At 40.7% G+C, this 17,883-nt stretch overlaps 1 protein-coding gene across 1 annotated transcript; it reads left to right on the top strand.

The window, feature by feature from the left end:
- The first annotated feature begins 1,277 nt into the window (after positions 1-1,277).
- Positions 1,278-2,320, top strand: LOC124163863. The gene is made up of 2 exons (XM_046540970.1): positions 1,278-1,943; positions 2,029-2,320. The coding sequence occupies exons 1-2, from the start codon at positions 1,766-1,768 to the stop codon at positions 2,241-2,243; spliced, it is 393 nt and encodes a 130-aa protein (XP_046396926.1). The 5' UTR covers positions 1,278-1,765; the 3' UTR covers positions 2,244-2,320.
- Positions 2,321-17,883: the final 15,563 nt, after the last annotated feature.

The following is a 17,883-nucleotide window of genomic DNA, read 5'->3' as shown; positions in this document are numbered from 1 at the left end:
AATGCCTTCCCTATCTGCATCCACACTCTCGGCGGACGCCCGAATAGCACCCGTAACTCCTGTTCCATTTCGGATCACGTCGCGGGGGACATAGTAGGAGAGGGGTCGGTGGAGAAATCCTGGGAGAGAGAGAGACGGGTTCAGGGGGGGAGGGATTTGACAGAGGGTCCAGCAGTAGGATGAGACGGAGAGATGTTAAGAGAAAGAGGGGGGTGGGAATTTTAGAGGGGTGGTTCAGTTCGTCGTCGTTCCGATTGCACGGGAGGAATGGGTAAAGAATGGGTAGGGGGAAAAAGCACGAGGAAAGGGGTATAGGTTAATATTTTTTTTTGGTCAACGATTGTCCGTGAGTTCTCGATTGCGACACCTGTCCGATGTATTTTTTTTGTTTTCGGTTAGTTCCCGAATTCCGTTTTTTTTTTCATTTCATGTCCGAGGTTTTATATGCATGTATGCGGATATATATATATGTATTTTCTTTCTCTCCCTTTCCTCATGCGTTCATCGCGAAGCGAGCATGGATTTTGTGCGGCGATTGGATGTGCAGAGAAAAAACAAAGAGAATTAGGGAGTAGGGATGCATGAAGAGTAAAAAGAAAAAAATATATATATATCTCTGCCGGTCGGTCGAAAACACTCTGGTCGGGCGCATAAAAGGCATTCTGCTTAGGGTCTTCCGGAAAAAAAATATATATAGGAAGGTACGTGCTCGTGTATTTAAATCCGCTGAGCCCTTGAGCAAGCCTCAGATCCATCCCGATAGGACGAAAAAAAATACAACTAACGAAGCCGCGCGAAAAAGAAGTTATGAATTTCGAATTTTGGAAGGAATAATGATGGAAGCTCGTATCGAATCAATAATGATACCAGTGATATGTGGGTGATTCATAGTGATACGAACCTCCATTTAACTAAGATGATCGAAGGGTAATATTTTGATCATGCAATCAACTAATGCTAATGAGATCAATGATGATAACTTTTTAGTTCTTCAAAGGATCGCAATCAATGTTTTACAGCAAGAACAAAGAGAAAACTGTCACTGCCGGGCGGTTAGGATAAATGATTTTCTCCCTTTGGTACTCTCGCTTTCTATTAACACTAGAACCGCGGAGGGGGTCAAATTGACCCCTTACGATTTTCAACATGTATATTTCACACCTAATTTTTTTTTCACAAACCTGACATTTTCTGACTTTTAATGAATTTTAGAAAGGCGTATTCGTGCAAAATTCCGACGCTCTAGGACTATTTTTGTGAACACTAGACAACAATATACCTAGAACCGCGGTAGGGGTCATTTTGACCCCTGCTCTGTTGTCGTTCCCGAACTTTATATTTTCGCAGCAGAAATTCACCGCAAGCGTTATTTTCGAAGGTCGAATGTATGGGAATGGCATGGATTACCTCTGTCGTTTCTTATTAGGCCGCAGATAAAGGCAACCTGCCCAGCGGACGCCTGAAAGAATGTGAGAGTCGAGCCGCGTAGAAATTGATCTACGCGAAAATTTCCGGGCACCCCCGTTTCCTCGGCTACCCCCACTCAAGGCTCCTTCCTTCTCCTACCGTGCCTCCCCTACCAGTGTGGCGTCATTGTAGTCGCCAGCTCAATTACATGAATTACAATGTAATACTTCGCAATTCACCCGAATTCATCAGTTTGCGCGGTAGTTCGTCTCGCCCGTTCGATTGTTGCGCTGCATCGCTCAGCGCTGAACGAAGGGCAATACCGTTTCAAGGGTGATACTCCATTCAACGCCCAGCGATGCGTCGGTCAAAGGGATACACCGCAGACAAGGTCGTTCGTATTCTCGAGCAACTTCAGGATGTGCCTGAGGATTGCTCTGAGGCGGAGGATGATCCTGTTGTAGTGTATGACGGCGGCGTTGACGCCGAAGAAGACAGTGAAGAGTCCTTGACTGAAGATTCAAGCGAAGACACTGGTAAGTTTCCTATTTTTATTTTACTCGCATTCTTTGATAATTGTTACAAATCTATTTCATAAAGCATTTATTTTGTTTGGTACAGGTAATGAAGGTGAGGAGTACGTTCCCTATCAGCCGCCAACCACCCGCACTCTACGACGTGGACGTGGTCCCCAAATACAGCCTCCCGTGGACCAAGTCGCGTCCACAGTTCCTGCTCGAGGGACGGGGTCGCCCTGGAACTGCCCAGGGCCTCTGACGTGGTGCTCGGGGCCATCGAGGACGTGGGGGTGGCGATGCTGTAGTCGCACCTGCTGAAGACGACGAGCCGCTTGAGTCTGCTGCTGCCGCTCCTCGTGGCCAGGTACGAGGACGAGGTGGTTCTCGCCGGGGGCGTGCTAGTCTTCAATCTTCTTCTTCACTGAGGGTGATGTTCGCTCAGCATGGGATTTGGTGATAACTCCAACTATGCTGAAGCACATGAAGATGTGTACGGAAAATCGGGCTCGTGAAGAAAGTGGGGAGAAGGACTGGTCGGTATCTATGGATGAACTGGAAGCTTTCATTGCAGTTTTGTATGCACGTACGGAGCAAGGAACTTGGAGCTTGACTAGACATTCTTCATTACTGTATGTTTCTCTGCACCAATAAAAGTGTTTCTTTTTTCTTAAATAAATTTACATTTTTCCCCCATCCTCAGCCGAACATATAGTAAAAATGTGAAAAACGCATTATTTGTGCAAGGCGGGTAGCCTATCTAGCGCTTATACCGCCCACATATCATTCAAATTTCATTGTAAATCTCAGATAATTCATTTCACATAGTGCAGTATCCAAAAGAAACCCAAAATACTAAAAATATGGCAAGAAAAGACGAGGGGTCAAAATGACCCCCTCCGCGGTTCTAGGTATACGAAAAAGTCCGCGGTTCTAGTGTTAAAAGACAATGTGTCATGAATTCTACAATCACAAATGTCTGCATTATTATCGATAATGTTTATAAATTATTTTTCAACATTAATATGAATAATAGTAGGTAAAAAAAGTTAGTTCAAATAATGTAGAGGGCGTAAATTGATGGAAATGTTTCATCGAAAGAGCGTTATAAATCATTCTGTTTGAGTTGCTTCTAGTTCTTACTTAACCAACCTTGGCTTAGGTACTTCGATACTACAAACAAGATCGTCAGGAAACAAAATTACACTTGGAAATAGTCAAGTAGACTCTCTTTAAATAAAAAATGGCGAAAAATTTACAATTGTAAACAAAAATTCTTAGTAAAACAATAATTCCTTCATTTTCATGGTGATCGTGTATAATGGGTTTCTATCGCTGTAATTTTTTTCTCACGACTTCACTCGTTCTCCGATCCTCAACGGTCCATGCTGATCCTACCCTATATCAAGCAGTCAACGATAAAAAATCGTAACATCAAGTCACTGATTTTCTTTTCTCTGCCGATACCGAACACATTTTAAAATGAAAAGCGCTGCATGAAACAAGTGACTTTGCACACAATCACGCACTTGGGTGCAAAGTTATGTACACCAAGGATGAAGTTCGCGATAAAAAAATATTTGGCATCACCAGCATTCGAACCCATATCTCCCCATTGCCGGTCAGGCGTCTAGAATTTTTCGGTAGAAGCCATCCTGAAGTTTACTCTGAGAAGACTGCTTGGTGGTATAATTGGCTCTGTACCCGCGTGCATGACTGCGTACAAAGTCACTTGTTTTATAATTAAAAACAGTAACTAGGATCGATGGATTATTTTTATCGTTGACCGGTTTCATAGCGAACTTCATTCTTGGTTTATATTTTTATTTTATTTTTTTTTATATTTTTTTTTTCAAACCACCGGATACAGCTCTTATTGGCCATTTCACACCGGGATGTTCAACAAATGTAACAAGTAAACGTACACAAACAACCATGCCCTGGACCGGGGAAACCTAACCCAGGCGGGATTCGAACCCGCGACCTCTTGTTTGGCAGGCGAGAACGTTACCCCGCCGCCACCGAGGCCGGCAAATATTAAAATTGGATATTTACACTGGCAGGGCGTACTTTTTCTCGGTCGCATTGGAATAATGAGGTGTTCGTTACACAATTTGGGTCCATAGGCATGAGATTACGAAAAGGCGGTCGCAACAATGACGGCGTAGGATGAGCACATTGGACAGGCAGCCGACCCAAAAGGCCAACAATGGCACATGGGGTGCGGCAAGGGACAAAACGGGAGAGAGAAAGGAGCCAGGGAGTGTGTAGGTGCTTGGCTTGGCTTTGGTGCGGAAGGCGGGCTGTGTATGGCGGAGCAAAGGGGTCACGGAAAGGGTTAAGGGGGTTCATCAGGTGAAGCGGTCGAGTCACGGGCGGTCAGGATTTTGCATTTGACGTCAGCCGTGCGCGAGAGGATAGACCCATCCAAAAAAATTGACGGGGTCGGCCGGAGAGATAGGTAGGGGAAGCGGAAAGCGAGGACTTTTGCAGCCCTACGTGCGGCGGTGTTGTGCTCTGTAGTGACCCATGGCGGAGGAGGTGGAACCGTGAAATTTCGGTGTGTACCTATGGTATGTGCATTGGTGAAGGTGGGTTGATTATTCCATGAAAAGACAGACAAAAAGCAAAGTGAATGACGTAAGACGAAAATGGCGATTCACCAGAATTACTGTAATTGCAGAATTTACGTAAAATAATAATGTCATCGCTCAGCCATGAAATGTCATTAAGAATATTTACCTTCTTCCCTTATCAATATGAGAAATTTTTTAACGATATCACTTCGCCCAGTTCCCGTATCACCGGACAAACCATACTACAGGCATTGGAAGCTTGCTTACTATTCTCGTATCGTACTAAGTGAAGCTGTAGACGTACGTGTGAATTTGGACTCTCGAAATATTCGTAACTGACAATTACGTAAGTCGTCAAAGAATTTAGAAAATTTTGTTAACATTATTCTCTTTTTCCGCAACCTAGCCTCGCAACCTCCATAGCCATGCGTATGCCATTAGGCAATAAGGCATTTCAGTCCTCAGAAGAATTCCCACCAGGTTAATAGTCGGAATGCTCTGTGCCTTGCGTAGGTGTAGTGCCCTAGAGTGATCCAAGGGGGAGGGTGAGCGGCCGTGAGAATTCGGAAAGCGACTTTATACCGTATGGATTGGGAACCGAATAGGTAAGAGTATGTATGGAAGGAAGAAAGCCCTGCAATATATAATCATCTTATTATGCACCTATAATCTTCTACACAATCGGATCTTGGTTACTCAACCGGACGAAAAAATTACGCTGACTCAACAAATAACTCAGGAATTTAGTACAGTTTAAAGAGCCACTACTTCATACAAATGGGAAAATAAGTTGCAAATTACCCTCTAGATCACATGTAGATACCACATGGGAATTACCTAATTTTCAATACAGTCTTCTAACACAAGCAAAACGATGAGCTACCGAAATTCTGACTGTCTCGCTCTCTCAGTAGTATTTCCATGAATACGGAACATTCATCGGATATGCGTAAATGGAAGGAAGCTAGAACGCTTACCGCAATTGAAGTTTATTAATTTCTTACAAAAGGCAGCACCATATAATAAAGTAGTACGACTCTTTGAGTTAAAGGTCTATAGATTTCAATTGATCCGTAATGGAGTAAGTAATGCTCACTGAAAAAAATTCTCGCTAAAGACCTAATTCAACAAGCTCCTGCAACAATCAGCGAAATTGCAAATATTTTATGATAACTACTATCCAATTTAACAGTTGCTTAACGACAATTCAGAGATGAAAGGGTCATATTTTACCACATACTTTTTTGAAAAATTAATACCATAATTTCCACAAGAAAAGGTGATAACTTTAATTAAGTAACATTAATAATGGGTAACATTATCATTTTTTTTTTCAGGGAGGCAAGTCGGCGTAATGGAGTTGCCATAAAACCCTTGACGGATTTGATCAATATTTAAAGCTGCTTTTTTATTCTTCGAGCATTATAAACATGCCATGACTGACATAGTCCTTCATTAAGAATTCTTCATGAAAGCTTCCTCCCTATATACCTATTGTGTTCATTATTACGCTAGCACCAGCCTCAAAGCCTGAGAAGTTTTAACGTAATTGATTCCTGTGAAATTATAGAAAACAGAAAGTATGAAATGTTTATCAAAATAAAAGTACTGAAGGGAAATGATTATTTATAAAAAGGTCTGTCGAGTAGACTTAGAGGGGTCAAAATTGGACCAAAGTCAAGCACATCATATCTCTAATAGTTGTCTGCCATCGTAATCACCGATTAGCGAAAAAGAAAATCAGAAAGTACCATAGTTTACTCTAATTTACAAGTGGTGGTAACGACCTCAGTCATAGACGCTTCGCAAGCAACAAATACTACTCCAATATACTACCTTCCTTTTGAAGGAAATTATGTTCATGCAATAGATGTGAATGAATTGACTTGGCATGGATGCCACAAATATGGATACAAATAAAGATAGATAATTTAAAATTATTCCACAACGTAAACAAATCCTCAGAACTTAAAAAGGTAGGAAGATTCGAAAGAGTATTATTTAATTTTTCCGCAGAGTTCAGAGCAACGTTAATTAAATATGGGCTTCAAAATATGTGAAAAATAATGGATAAAGGTTATTTTTACCCCGAAAGGAAAATCTATTACTTATACACTTGTGGAGGTTATTCATCATAGATGCGATTTTGAGGAGGCGATGGATCCTTCGCAAGATACCATTTGTAAATGATAGCTTTTGATAAACGTCAACACAAATCGACCTATAACCCAAAGATACGCCAAGGCCGTGGAAATATTATGCAGTCAACGTAATGAGCATCTCCTTTTTCCGGGTCACGTCGTCCTAACAGAATATTTCTATCGGGAAACCAGAGGTGCTGATGCATCTTTTACGATGGAGAAGGATCATAATGTTAGCAATTTTGAGTGCAAATACCCCAATTAAGTTGGTGTTTTCCAGCGATACTTTGTGGAATTTTCTGAACGTTTAGCATGAATAAATATAACTTTGTTTTCCCACAGAATGGTCCAGACCAGACGATGACCAAAACCGTCTAAACCGTGGTAGTGTTTTAATAAAAGCTCTTCGGAAGACCAATTTAATTCCGCCAAAGAATAACCTAATTACATAAATATTTATCAATGGATTCCCAGAAAAGCTTTCAAAATTTCTCCCGCCACAATGGACGCAAAAATCTCTGCTCCCAAGATGGGGCGAATTGTATTCGGTTATGTTAGACGAGGAGTTCTCTACTATCTATCACCTGTAGAAGTTATTTTGCTATCGCCACACTTGTAAAGATAATTCGTAATAGATGAATTTGATGTTGAACCTTATGATCATGATGAAGGGCCATTATGATCATAATGTTAGCATTGTTAAACCTAACATTGTTACCTTACATGAATAAATGTATCAATGGATTCCTAGAGAAGCTTCCAAAATCGCTCTCGCCACTATAGACGCAAAAATCTCCGCTCCGAAGATGGGGAGCAAAATCGCGGAGAGAGACAGAGGAGCGCGAATTGGATTCGGTTATGTGGGACGAGGAATTGGTACATGCGCGCAGGACCGATGCACACAGAGATGCGATGGGTGGGGGTGGCTTAAACAGGAGGAGGACGGACGCGAAGGTGAGCAGAGCGAGAGGAGGAAGGGAGTGAACGGAATAGGATATGTGCACGGGTCACGTTGTCAGTGCCAGCCCAACGGTCGCTCTTCCTCCCGGTGCGTGTGCATGTGTTGGTTTGCAGCGGAGGGGTGAGGATAGCTCGGTTATGTCGGGGGGTGTGAAGGTGCGCCGGCGACGGCGTTAATTGCGACAGTGTGGAGGGAATAAATGAGGGAGGTGGTGGTGGTGGAGGGTCGGCCGAAAGGGTGACTGAGGATACGGGGTAGGGTGGGGAGGAAGAAAGGAAATGGAGGAGAAAAAGGGATGGGGGTGTTCGCACATCCACGGCTGAGAGTAAGACCACTGAGATCGCATCGTCGCCGATACGCGATTTATCGCAACTGCATCGCATCAAGTTGAATCGTTAATGGAACGGTGAATTCTTGTATTGAATGAGGTGATTCTTTATTGAACATTTGACGCGTTCAAAATATTGCTTTGTTTACTCAAAATTTCAATTGGCATAAAATCTTCAATTTTTCGACAAGTTGTTTTCCCTCACAAGAGTTAGTTATTCATATTTGAAAACTGACCTAGGAGGTTAGCCCATAAATATCTATTTACTGCAATGAAACAAAGATGGAGAGAATTTTAAGCTAGGTAATGAAGGGGTAGCTTAGATGGCGTGATTGGCTAAGATAACTTTATTATTTGCTATTGATCGCGCGGCAATAACTTTTTCATGTTGAAAGAATGATTACAATCCATACTTTTTAAACATAGATATTTTCCTCCGTATTTAGAGGTTCGACAGAAGTCACCGATTGTTTATTACGAAGCGATGGCGGTGCTCTCGTCATCACCTCTTACGAGGAGGTAATTTATGCCACGGATATTTCATATTCTTCCTCTCATTCTCCTCCCCTTTTCGGAATCTAATCAACCTAAATTCTGCTTTGGAAAATAAAGGGAACTGGGAAAAGATTAAAGGTTAAATATCTCATTATTTTCACCCATAAGGCAGCATATGTATGTCGTCAAAAACCTACGTTAATTTGAATCCAATTTCTTATTCCAAGTAATTGTATGCGGTAAGTAAAATTCATTAACCACTCATTAAATTCAAGTTGCTCTTAGATGACCTAATGCTCGAAGGAATTAATTTGATAAAATATAGTTCCTTATTGGATGTGGAGAGAAAAATTGGAAGATCTTAAACAATATTTTAGCACTTACTGCGCTAAAACATTGATTACACAGGGAGTACATGGCATTCGATGTGAAAAATACCAAAATATCTGGAGATAAAATTTAAGATTGAAATTCCAATTATTATTATGTCATTCGTACCACTCATTTACAGAACTAAAATATGACAAATAATTGAACTACAAGAAACGACTAGTGCATTGCGTTCTTTTTTGATACAGTCTATTATGTTCATTCACATAAATTTTGTAACGCTACATACTCTCTATATCTCCACGATAAAACAAAAAACAAAATATTTCCAAAATTTAATATATGTGTCACCTACCGACCATGGTTTCGGCACTATTATGTTATTTTCTATGCCAATTCCCTCGAAAGATGGAAATTACCACTGTTATTAATATTTTATCATAGATATATTGCATTTCCTCCACGTCAAGCTTAAAGCGATTTCATACGAAGATCACTGGAATATCTTTAATATTTAACATAATGGAAGTGTTTGACTATATCCACACTTATTTTATTCCTACCGACCCAGGTTTGGGCACATAATGCCATTTTCATGTTGCCTAAATCTGGATCGGTAGAAACAAAGAAGTGTGGAAATACACAAGTACTTTCATTATGTTCATTTTTTAAAGACAGATTATAAGACTAATTCATATAAATATTATAACGCCATGTACTCTCTACATATTTCAGTTTTGGCAACGTAAGAGACCTCTCATACCATCGGCACGCTACAAAGATGAAGGGGTTTATCGGGGAGAATTGGAGTAGGCAGGGCGGGGTGGACTTGAGGGCGAGTGTTGGACTGTTGTTTGCATCGACGCGTTTGTGGCTCTTCTCCTGTATGTACATATTGTGAGCGCCCACGTGAGCCGCTGTGAGCACATGTGTTGGTTTCGTGTGTGTTCCGAATGTGGTCGCGCTTGTGGAGAGAAGGGAAGATGAGAGGCAGGCTGGATTATATTTCCAAACGGAGAACCGGAATGCGTGAGTGTATGAGAGGGAATGTGTGTTGGAGTGTGGGCATGTGTCTCTCTCTGTGTGTTCAAGGGAGGCAGAGGGACTATTTGGCCAGTGCGAAGGGAATGATAGATTTTCGGAGAGAGCTATGTATGCTTCCCACTCTCCAAATCCTTGCCTCCTTCCATCCAACCAAAACCCACCCAACTCTCCTTGCGTTATGCTCGTCTGTGTATTTATCCCTAAATGCATCCCACATAGGCAACATCACCCCCATACCCACCCCTTTTAGGTCCTACATTTCCCTTCCCATTAATAGCCCCAAGGTCTCCAAGGGATACCGATATTGTTGCTATAATTATTATTATTTTTTACGAATTCGCGCATTCCTTTGCGTTACACATTTTACACACAGATATTAGAAATATTTGCTTCAAATTCGACACTCGCTTCTCTCAGAGACGTGAGTTCCCTAGTGCATGGAGTTTTGTTATTTTTCAAAAATCAAGCTTATTTTTTAATATCAGAGGGAAACTCCTACATAGGTACGGTTTTATATCTTCCGTGATGAAATGTTTTTTTTTCCTTTTAATGTATCCCACCGTGGCGATATCGCGCTGTTTCCAATAAGGATGGACTAATCCTAGATGAGGAAGTACACGTTCGGATGCGAGAAAGGCCCATTAATTTTAAATTTCAACAGAGACCATGCGCGCTATCGTATGAATCTTCCTCTATATTTGCAAAATAATTGCAAATACGAAGAGTGTTAGTCTTCGAAATGTAGAGAATTGGTAAAAATAAATCCGAAAAAATTAAGAGTGAGCTAAATATTCACGAATATCGGTTAAATCATCAAAAGAAATTTGATGAATGAATATTTCTGCAAGTATGAAAAAGATTTATCCCGTTGAAATTCAAGATATCACTGATGGTTTTCAGCGTGATGGGATATGGAAAACGGATTAAAAATTTCATACTGAAACGTGCAATAAAATAGAAGTAATCGCAACTAAATTTCACAACCATAAGATATTATAGATTCTTTTAATTTATCATTGATGCGATATGCAAAACATATAAAAAAATCCAGATTAAAGCGACCAAAAAAAAACAAAAGTAACCGAAATTAAATTTCACACCCACGAGTGAATGAGCATGTTGTGCAGATTATATCCATAATTTAGACAAGCAGAGACAGCCCGCACAGCCTTGGTAATAAATGATTATCAAAAATCCTGAATGGGGAGACGTTACATATGCCAACAACGGGAGACGTTACACATGCCAATGCCATGAATTTAATCATACCCCACTCTTACTCGGGCTAAGAAATCTCTGATCCCACTCATTGAATTCCGTCGGCGCTAAAAGTTTCCAACAATAGGCCTCGAGCAGTCGGCACTGAAAAACATAACGGGATGAAGAGAGCGCGAAGAAAAAGAAAAGATAGATGATAGGTGGGGGGAGGGGTCGTGGAGAAGGAGAGGAAAACTTTGCCATACTCCCGTCTCGAGGAATTGTATCATGCCCCTAAATCATCCTTACTCTTTATATACTCTGCGACTCATCCTTGTCCCTCCACAGCGATCCACTCCTACCACAAACCCAAGCAAACTCATCCCCACTCTAATACGACCGACCACCCCATGCCTTCCACACCTACACCGGCCAGTCCTTCCCTCCCCTCCTCCCTTCGCCTCAACCATTACTCCCACATCCAATTAACTTTTGTGTACTCTCAGTCTTTCCAGTCTCACACACCTCCCATCCCCCTCCATTAGCCCCTTCTCCAGCTCGACAATTTATCCTCACACACCAACACCGTCGTCTCCTTCCCCAGCGCATCACTTCAACCCCCCCACCAAAACCACCCCCTGCCCGTCACACCCCCTTCCCGACATAACACGACCCCAGATCTCCGCAACTCGTCGTCCTCCCACCTCAAAACCAAGCTGTTATCTCCAGGTCTTCAACCGTATATACTACTTTCAACTTTTCTTCCGAAAACACCAGTCGGCGTAGTGTTTCCTAGCCGCAACTATATTCTTTCTCCTTTCCCCATCTCCGGCACGACCAAGTTCCCACTTGTACCATCGCTCCGGCAGCATTTTCGCCGGAATAGCTTTTCTTATAGTCGCCCTGACAAACTTGATTCATTCCCTCACTTGGCCCTTGAAAGTTCTTTCACTCTTTGGTTCTACGTCGAAAAACATATGGAAATACTAGTTAACATATGCTAGGAGGTGGAATGCATGAAAAATACTGAATATGTAAATTACTTTGCTCCACTATATGTAACTCTAGGATAATTGTACCAAAAGGAATATTTTATTAACAAAAGTCCGCAATGCGTTCACATAAATCAACAAATTTGCAATCTAACACCGATCTTCCTTTCTTTCCATCTACCCCGTCAAACTTCCTGTTTCTGAACACACAGATACACAGTGAATTAATTTTTATTGAAACTTCATTTTAAAAATATTAAAAAATTAATTTTATTATTTAATTATTAACAAACCAATTTTACTATAACTTCAGATACAAGCGCATCCATTATTAGCCATATTACGTGAAACATTAGGATATGTATCCCTAATTACGCAAAAGGTCGCACGCAGCTCTACTCGGGGACACTACTGCATTGGTTTAAGAGTAAAATAATTTGAAATTTAAGTATTGTAATTTATTAGATCATGGCCAATTATAGCCTAACTAAATATCACATTAGGATTCATCAATCCCATTTTGATACCTAGAGATGATACCTACTGATTTCTATTCAACTATCGAGGAGAATGAAAGTATTTCATATGCCTATCAATAAAACCTTCGACAAGTTGGGAAGAAAGATGAGTTATAATTGCTAATAAATTAAAATTTAATCTAAATGAGAAATTTAAATAACCTATACAAAATATATAAAATATTTTAAAAGTAATTTCTACGCAGTAACTTGTTTTTTTTTCGAAGGAATTTTGAAGGCCCAATCAAAGATTGTAAGCATTGTTGGATGTAACTGTCTCTAAGTGATGCGTGGTAAATTTAAATAACGTCGGTTACCCTGAAAGAGCTGCTTGTTAATCCAATTCTGTGCAGGAACAGTGCAGGTTTATCTATAGGATTCAGAATACCGACTTCTCTTGTGAAGTCATAGTCGGAGTCTGCCACAGAAAGTTTGGAGGTCGATAACTGTTTAACTAAGTGGGAATCACGAAAATACATTGCCAAAAATTATGCAGTAGGGAACCACCAAATCAAACCAAAATATATTTTACCTACCAAAATTTCGTGCTTTAGAAATTATTCGTACATATTTCTCACTTTATGAGTTTTTAACGAAGAAATATCAATGAACACAACATTTCATTACATTTATTAATTCCGTGCATGGATATTTTGGATAAATCCGTACAAGACTTCACTGATTTTCCAAGCAAATAGCATTTTCCTATGTATTGCACACTTCAACCTCTACCTAGTAGCAATCCTTTTAAACTTTCTTCGTCCTTCTTTTTTCTCAAAATTTACCACTTGCACTCCTGCACAATATATTCACATCTTCAAGTCCTCCAGGATTACTCTTTACACTTAACTACTTACTTCACTCTTTTAGCTACGTCTAAGTTCGAATTTTTTCGCCATATTTTCCTTTCCGCTCATACCCCGTTCATATCTCCATAATACTCCACCTCTTAATTTTCCAGTTGTTATATCCCTTCCCCTGGAAACAGTTCCCCCCATACTCACATCCCAGACCACCGTCTCACCCCTCCCCTCTTTTACGGCGAACCACCCTCTTCTTCCTAAGCTATCCCATTGATTAATCGGGCTCCCGGCACAATCTTCTCCTTTACTTCCCATGTCCTCGGAGCGGTACCGTTTTCCCCCACACTCCTACAGAATACCCCTATATATCCCTTCTCACATATCTGCTCTCACACGAAAACTTCTTTTCGGCTTTCCCGGAGTGAAATAGCAAAGTGGAGTGAAGAAGAGAGAAGGAATTTAACGGAGGGGTAGATTGGGAATATAATGCGCCTTATTCCCTTATCTTTTTTATGCCCCACGATTTTTACACATCACGCGGCTGAGATCTTGGAGAAGCGCCTTCGTAGTTTTTTTTTTTTGTTTTGTTTGCCTCTTAGCCCTCTTGCGATGGTGGTGTGGGCCGAAGACGAGGGGATCGGGAGGGGTGGTATATATATATGTAAGGCCCGCATTCCTTTTATCCGCATCCCCCGCCCTTAATGTCCGTTTCCCCTATGGTGAGATATGCTTTAATTAATGCTGAGGGCGTTTTTGGGAAGGATTCATAATTTCGCCAAAGAGATTGCTGGGGATATAACCGCGTTCGCTCATAACTGACGTCTCGGGCTACTGGATATCGGCTGGATCTTTGGCTCCAGACAGAGACGAAATGGATTATGTAGCCCGAGAAATTGGATATTTAACAAAAAAAATGTTAATGAATTCATGAAGGCGCCAGGAGGATGCCCTCTTTCGAGGGATTTACCAGAGATTCGTCCTGGTTATAACACCCGACTGTTTTTCAGTTAAGAATGCCTCATTACTGACGGAGAAAGCAGTCTCATCTGTGGCATTTTTACTGAACGTTAAAGATGCGTGATAAAATAAAGTAATACCTAATGCGCCTAAAAAAGTTTTACGAGCTAGCTAGTACCATTTTTGGGTTCGAGTTAATTATAATAGAAAATAAAATTGAAGATTATTAAATAAAATTAATTTCAATCCAGGATCCTATCATATCGATGACTTGTGGGTGAAATAGGAAAGCAAACAGAAATATTTATCTTCATTCACGTTCACATGCTTCAAGGACGATTTCAAGACAATTATGCCGATCTTTAACAACAAAGGTAAGATTAGCCACCCTTTTATCATTATGTAGCAGTCGTTACGATTATAGCCACAGACAGATCAAATTAAAGGTCTATCGGATAATCTTTCTTCATTCTGTGCTCAGTACTATGTTATAAATTTGTTGTATAATCTCATCTTTCGAGGCTCACATAAGGTTAAGACAAACGCACATACCACATTTTATACCTGAAACTATTATCTCAAGACGCAATATCAATAATTTTTCAAGGTACCGCTCACCTCCTTGTCCATTGTTCAAAATAAAACACACTTCGCAAAGAATGGACTCGACAAAAACCGAAAAACAAACTAAATTTCTGAGTCTCCGACACAGTAAGCTGCGGAAGAAAGAAAAAACTTGCAGGAGAAGACCAAGAATCACAAAACCGTGAGAGTTAATAGGCGCATTTATCAGAGAGGGAGAGAGAAAGAGAAAGAAAGGGAGATTGAGGGGATAAGAAATAACGAAATAAAAGGCCTGGAAAAAAGGTGGAAAAAGATATAAAAAAAGCATCCTCAGCTATGATGTATGGCCGAGGCACGAATGCAATGCTTTTCCTCCCCACGGCCAATTTGCTAATTATATCCCCACACTGGAAGCTTCTACACAATCAATCCTTTGCGACGCTTTCATTAATCAAAAAATCTTATAAACCTCCCACGCCAGAACAATTCCCCCTCCCAAAGCGCCTCCCTTCCCTACTTCCCCCACCCTTCATCCCCTTTCCATAAATTGCTCCGATACCCTTTTCCCGTGATGCCTCACTCCCTCCGTCTCCTCATCTACGGTTCTCCTCGCCGTCAACCGTCCACCCACCTTTCATTACGATTCCTTGTTCCTCACCACCCACCCCATACCTATTGACCATACCGCAAAGGGTTCACTTGGCCATGAACTGCGGAGGCCGGTATGTTAAGCTCGGGTAATTCTCACGATAGCCGATAAGGGTAAGGATACATAAAATCATTACTGAGCGAACGTCCTAGCATTCAGATCCATACTAGAACAATTGTCGAGTCGGAGTCACAGTAAGAGCGCTGGCTTCCCGGTAAATAATGAAGCAAATTCTTTATTTTTTTACTACGATTATTTGATCCAACGGACAAGAAAATTGCAACTATGCCTATATAAGCTTTAAAAAATGCGATGCATAAAAAATGACCGTGCCTATTCCTTCATGCATAGACATACACACAAAATAAACCACTAACGAAGTAATTTATCTAGAAATTCTGTATTTCACAAGTTTATATAAATAATAGATCACGCTTAATTGGGAGTACTCAAAGCAGGTATCTAATTTAAAGCTAACAATAAGGCCGGTTAATTATAAGGAATAATAATAATCCTGGATAATAAGTTACAACTAGCGTCAATTAGGGTATTGAATATTAATTACGCTATAAATTTCCTTAGAATTCTAATTAATGAATATTAATTAAATTAGTAATTTTCTTTGACTTCTACGTATTGAATATTGAACGCAACTAATTTACTTGACATCTATGTACGAAAACCATCATTCCACCCAACAAACACTTCCTCAGCCGAGGCACCGCCACGTCAACCCCCGACCACCGCCCGCTCATTCCCATTTTCCTCCTCCGAAGACCAAAGACCAATCAAATCATCCATAAAGCAGTTGCTGCCTTTCTTGCATGACCGGAAGTCACTAGCCCCAGCCCGCAATCCCAAGGGAGTCCGAATCACTTAAAGAGGGGAGAGAGAGGGCAGCCGCCCGGGGAAGGGGTAGGGGGAGGGAAGGTGGAATTATATTGGCGGCGCGTTGGTTTAGGCAAGGAGGGGAGGTGGTGGCCGGTTTAATCATTAGTGCTGGCGTGACATAATGTCAATCTCTCTCCCTCCAGAAAGCACACGAATCAAATTTCATATTCGTGAAAATGAACATTGAAAAATATGATCATCCTGCAATCTAATATACCGAGATAAGAGGAAATATTTTCCGTTAGAATTATAAAATATGCCTTCTTTCTTTAACCCAACCATAGCAGTCAAAATGACAAGCAGAAAATCATCAACACCATAACCCTCATAAAGCACACGAATCAAATTTCATATCCGTGAAAATTAGAATTAAAAACCTGCAATACAGTATGCGATGAAATATTTTCGGTAAAAATTTAAAAGTAAAATTTCCTTCATTTTAACCCACCGAATATCGTAAAAATGGGTTGACTATAAGAAGAAAATCGATAAAATTTGACTATTGTTGTATTCTTAAGCCAAGTCAAGCTATAGAAACATTGGTTTTATTAATTGTTAAATTAAGCAAATCTATGGAAGCATTGTGCACTTGCGCTATGCACACTTGCGCTATGTTCCCATAGCTTGGCTTAATTTTCATATAAATATACTAATTACTAAAAAAAACCTCTATACTTAACATTTTTCTAACCCTAAACCCATGTCTTTGATATGTTCCCTGAGCGCATTGGAAATCCTTTTCTCTACAACCTCGTGGTACGATACGTTACTCATACCCTGAGAGTTCATGTTTTTTAATGAGGATTAAAATCATAACCACTTGTACACTGCTTTTACTAAAGCCAAGGAGAGGTTCTCGACTGTAAACCCTGCGATCATTTATCACAAAAAAAATGCCTAATTAAGTAATACGTTGGTTTCTACAAAACATGGTCCCATAAATGTCTAACAAAAAGCATATGATTAGAATGTTGATAGCACACTGTATTACGAAATGAATACATAACACGTAGATAAGCAAAAAAAATGTAAAGGAAGACGTAACACTGTTCTAATACCTCATATCTGTTCTGGTAAATTCATAAGGTCACAATATCTTTCTATATCAATGTTTTTCTGGAAAATAAGATGCGGGATAGTGGCAGGAAACTAAAAATGCAGTCAATACTGCGAAAAATAAACCGGGCTCGGAGGACCGGAGAGAGGAGAAGAGGATGAATGAAGAGAGAGAGAGCTTGTGCTTTTTTCGCGTGGGTGGTCGGACGGTGGCTGATTGAGGGATGGGGGGGATGAAAAGAAAGATCCATTTGCGGAGCCGCCGAGGAAGCATTAATGAACAAACGGATCGGATCGTGGAGGCGGAATTAAAACATATAAATATTCAAAGCGGAAGGGAGAGAGGGTGGAAGCGGTCGCGGCGATTGGGTTTGAGCATGTGGAAAGGGAACGGCGGTGGTGATGACTTGTTTCCACTAATGGTATCGAACCATGGTAGGATTCTCTCTGGAAAAAGTA

The sequence above is a fragment of the Ischnura elegans genome, chromosome 8 (assembly GCF_921293095.1).
Source record: "Ischnura elegans chromosome 8, ioIscEleg1.1, whole genome shotgun sequence".
Taxonomy (NCBI): domain Eukaryota; kingdom Metazoa; phylum Arthropoda; class Insecta; order Odonata; family Coenagrionidae; genus Ischnura; species Ischnura elegans.
This window is presented reverse-complemented; position numbering and strand designations above follow the sequence as displayed.